This window comes from Camellia sinensis, chromosome 6 (genome assembly GCF_055761805.1).
Source record: "Camellia sinensis isolate YWXY chromosome 6, ASM5576180v1, whole genome shotgun sequence".
Lineage (NCBI taxonomy): Eukaryota > Viridiplantae > Streptophyta > Magnoliopsida > Ericales > Theaceae > Camellia > Camellia sinensis.
In genome coordinates this window covers 34,877,445-34,881,943 of record NC_138966.1, presented here as the reverse complement: position 1 = coordinate 34,881,943, position 4,499 = coordinate 34,877,445, and the positions used below count along the sequence as shown (strand labels likewise).

At 36.4% G+C, this 4,499-nt stretch overlaps 1 protein-coding gene across 1 annotated transcript; it reads left to right on the top strand.

The window, feature by feature from the left end:
• Nucleotides 1–316: 316 nt before the first annotated feature.
• On the top strand, nt 317–4,039 carry LOC114313956 (isoflavone reductase-like protein). Its single transcript, XM_082873681.1, has 5 exons — nt 317–590; nt 682–816; nt 2,230–2,473; nt 3,392–3,595; nt 3,729–4,039. The coding sequence occupies exons 1-5, from the start codon at nt 408–410 to the stop codon at nt 3,893–3,895; spliced, it is 933 nt and encodes a 310-aa protein (XP_082729807.1). The 5' UTR covers nt 317–407; the 3' UTR covers nt 3,896–4,039.
• The last annotated feature ends 460 nt before the right edge of the window (nt 4,040–4,499 follow it).

The window sequence follows — 4,499 nt, the reverse complement described above, 5'->3', positions numbered from 1 at the left end:
GTTGTGTCTCGAAGTGAGGGGTTACGGGGGTAGTAGGGAGGGTGAGTGAGCGACAAACGATGGGATGGGATGGGATGGGATGTGATGAGATGGAGTGGGGTGGGGCTTCAATTCGAGAAGAGGAAGGCTAGAGGGAGGCGACGGAGAGAGGAAGGAAAGCGATGGATTGAGGAAGGAGATGACCGGAGGGGGAGGCACTCTGTTGAGTATTAGGGTTAGGATTAAGATTTTGATTGAAAAAGAAATAAATATTTTGATAATCTTATTTTAAGATAAAAATATAATAAAAAAAATATCATTAAATATGTGAGGGGTGGAAAAATGGTGTGTGCAAAGCAAAAAACACTTGGCACCACCAGAAAGTACGCACGGATTCTTTTCTTCCTACATTTCCGGGAAAATTCGCAATGGCTGAGAAAAGCAAAATTCTGATCATCGGCGGAACAGGATACATCGGAAAATTCGTAGTCGAAGCGAGCGCCAAGTCTGGCCACCCAACCTTCGCTTTGGTGAGAGAGAGCACTGTTTCCGATCCTGTTAAGGGAAAACTCATCGAGGGTTTCAAGAACTCCGGCGTCACTTTGGTCCATGTATGTATATTCATCATAACTATGTGTATCTATATGTATATAATTGTAGATATAGTGGATTTGAGAATGATTGTTTGTTTATTGGAAACAGGGTGATCTGCACAATCACGAGAGTTTGGTGAAGGCGATTAAGCAGGTGGATGTGGTGATTTCAACGGTTGGATCTATGCAGTTAGCAGATCAGACCAAGATCATCGCTGCCATTAAAGAAGCTGGAAACATCAAGGTTAAGATTTGCCTTCTTTGTTGCCTCATTTGTACTCTCCACATGATTATAAAAAAAAAAATTAAATAAATAAATTTGTTGTTTTGGGTTATGATTTATATTATTTTTTACAACAATTATTGGGGCATATAGTCCAGAAAATGAATATCAAGTTACGGTATTATTTGGAATCTAGGAGTACCATGCTTTGAAAATGAATCCTCTGTTAGTATTTGTTAATTGAGACAATTATATGACAACAACTAGTTTCTGTGTTTACCACGGGGGTGGGTGGCCTAGTGGAGAAGGCATCCTTCTCCATAGGCGTGGCCCAGGATCGAATCTTGGGAGGCGAAAAATGGTTGCTTTGCAGCTGGCTCTCTTCGGAGATCTCGCCTTGTATTCCGATCGAAATTTGGGCTCGTTCATGGGGTATGGTTGAACTCGGATAAAAATCTGGCTCTCTTCGGAGATCTCGCCTTGTACTCCGATCGAAATTTGGGCTCGTCCATGGGGTATAGTTGAACTTGGGTATGGTTGAACGTGGATAAAAATCTGGTTCTCTTCGGAGATCTCGCCTTGTACTCTGATCGAAATTTGGGCTCGTCCATGGGGTATGGTTGAACTCGGCCCGTCTGCTGGTGCTTCAGCGGTGGATTCCTTTTTATGGATTGAGTCAAATCAAGTTGACAACCAGTTATTCCGAGGCCTAGCCCACAGATGCCGTGATGACAGCTAGAGTTTTTTTTTTTTTTTTTTTTTTTTTTTTTTTTTCAGTTCACAACTAGTTTTGTGTGTAGTGATTTTTTCTACATTTAAAAAAAAAAAAAGGTTTTTTTTAGGTGCTCCTATATCCTCTATAAAATTTAAGAATAAAATAAAATAAAATATATATTATTATATAAAGCACGTAGCCTTTTGAAACTTTGTTACGAATTTTTCTATACCCAAAATACCTTTCCAGATCTAACCATTTCAAACCTGTAGGAACTATCATGATTAACCTAACTGCTTCACACATATGTAGTGTGTGCCCACACAATTTTGAAAAAAGTCCACTAAAAAGCCTCAAGAAAATTGATTTTTTTTTCTTTAATGTAATCTTTATTATATCTTTTTTTCCAGTTTTAGTTCAATTTTTAAAAAAATTTAGGGGCTTCTACCGTTTTTTGTTTTGGTGGATTTAATGGGCTTCTACTCTAGAACACCTGAAAGGTAAATAAATAAATAAAAATATTGACATCAAATTTCTAAAACTTTACGATAGACAAAAATACAGGGGGAAAAAAAAAATGTTGCAAATGGTGGCTGATTATGTTCATTTTATCTTCTTAAACCATTCTAACATAGAACTTTCGATCTTTTCACATGTTAATAATTTCCAACTGAGTTAATATTGTGGAGTTTGTTATAATTTTATATTGAACGATACAGAGATTCTTGCCCTCGGAGTTTGGAAGCGATGTAGACCGTCTTCATGCAGTTGAACCAGCAAAATCTACATTTGCAGTGAAGGTTCAAATCCGCAGAACTATTGAGGCCGAGGGAATTCCCTACACCTATGTGTCATCAAACTACTTCGCTGGCTATTTTCTTCCTACGTTAGCGCAGCCTGGAGTCTTTGCTCCACCTCCACCCAGAGATAAGGCAATTATCCCTGGTGATGGAAACCCCAAAGGTATTCAACAGTCTCTCTTCCAACTTAACTCTTAGCGGTCTCTCTAATTAAGTCATGAACTTTTTTTTTGGAATTAATCTTCTATGTTAATGGATTTCAAGGTAAACATGGCATGAATGGAAAACCGTTTTTTTTTTCGATTGTAGTTAAAGTAAGCATTTTAGGCTTTTCTTACAGCATGGGTAGAATTCGAATAATATTATATGTACCAATTAATGTACTAATTAGTGGACCAATTGATGATGTTGCATAATTTAAGAGGTTTTTGGTATTTGTAACTAGTATAATAAGTGGGGTCAATAATAATGTCATAACTAGTGTTGGTATATTAGTTAGTACACTAGTTAGTGCATGTAGCATCACCAGTAGAATTCAATTATGTGATAAATCCGCTTCAAAAAACAATGAAAGCAAGTAGTGTTGGGCCACTAAGAGCGTTGTGGGAACGTTCAGTCTGAGCACGAATTTTCACTGGGCGTAAAGCTCTTTCACAGGAGGATTTTACATCAGTAGCTCAACTAGGACGTAGACCTGGCCAAATACAATAACTGAAATTGGTGCTATTAGTCATTAGTTCATCAGTGGCTGAATACAACTGCATTTCTGCATTTTCTTCCTAGGATGAAAATTGGAATTGTCTGAGTTTGGTTGTCCAGATGGCACATGTGCATTATTTTTTTTATTCTTGCTTTCGTATGAATACAATATGGGAGTGATGGTTATGTTACGTAATAATCAATACCTCATGGGAATCATGGTTGCGTCTTTCATAATAATCAATACTTGAGGAGGAACATTGTACATAAGTTATATTTTTATTTTTGTGGTTTGTATCAATATTTTATGAGCAAAGTGGTTTGCAGGTCTTAATTGTTTGTCTGTATTTTATTTTTTTCTTCTGTAATTGTTTGTCTGTAGCAATATTCAATGAGGAACATGATATTGGCACCTACACCATCAAAACTGTGGATGACCCAAGTACATTGAACAAGATCGTTTACATTAGGCCTCCCAAAAACATCTACTCATTCAACGAGCTGGTTTCACTTTGGGAGAAGAAGATTGGCAAGACCCTTGAACGAATTTATATTCCGGAGGAGCAAGTTCTGAAGGAAATCCAAGGTCAGTAACCAAACTTGCACTGAATTATTCATACCCCTAATCGAAATCTGATATAAGCAATTTTATTTTATTTCATTTTTATGTTTTAGTATGTTGGCTAAGTGGTTGACATTTGTTAATTCCATTGTTGTAGAGGCCCCATTTCCAATCAATATAGTATTATCAATCAACCACTCGGTTTTTGTGAAGGGATACCAGACCAACTTTGAGATCGAGCCCTCGTTTGGGGTTGAGGCTTCTGAGCTTTACCCGGATGTCAAATACACCACCGTGGAGGAATACCTCTCTCAGTTTGTTTGAGAAATCACAATATTTGCTCTTCGTGGTGTTAAAATAAAAATTACACAGTTATATACTTGGCTTCTCTTGAGAGTGGCTTCTTGTAAGCAAAGTTGAGTACACTATTATATGAAGTTTCTATGGGAATTTGCAGTAATTGTATTACTCTTTTTTCTTGCCTTGTGCTTTATGAGTAGACCAAGCCTCTGTCTCTAGTTCATTCTTCAAGTGAAATGCATGGAAGTAATTTTCTGTTATGATAATAAGCGACTTCTCTTCTAAATTATCAATAAAGATTTTATTTTGCCGATAAAAAAAAAAAAAAAAAAAATTCTAAATTATGCATTCACAAATAATTCTAAAAAAAAAATCAAAATAATACACCACCTATGCCAGTACATAGGCAATCATCACAATAGTATACAGTAAAAATTCCAACTCCATAAATCAAAACATGCACTCCCACGTAAATTTTAAATTAAAATATTAAGTTACTACTTTCGTAAAAAAGGAAATTTAAAAAATCAGAAAATTTTCCAAATTTTCCAATAGATAGGAAATGAAATTCTGGTTTCAATGGTAACAACCACGCTCAAGACAATGTCCAAATGAGTCTCGAAGAACA

Bases quoted from the DNA above. Each gene is read 5' to 3' on its own strand.
- LOC114313956 (XM_082873681.1), top strand. From the start codon at position 408: ATGGCTGAGAAAAGCAAAATTCTGATCATCGGCGGAACAGGATACATC. The intron at 817-2,229 runs GTTAAGATTTGC...TGAACGATACAG, and splicing joins AAGAAGCTGGAAACATCAAG to AGATTCTTGCCCTCGGAGTT. The intron at 3,596-3,728 runs GTCAGTAACCAA...CCATTGTTGTAG, and splicing joins AGTTCTGAAGGAAATCCAAG to AGGCCCCATTTCCAATCAAT.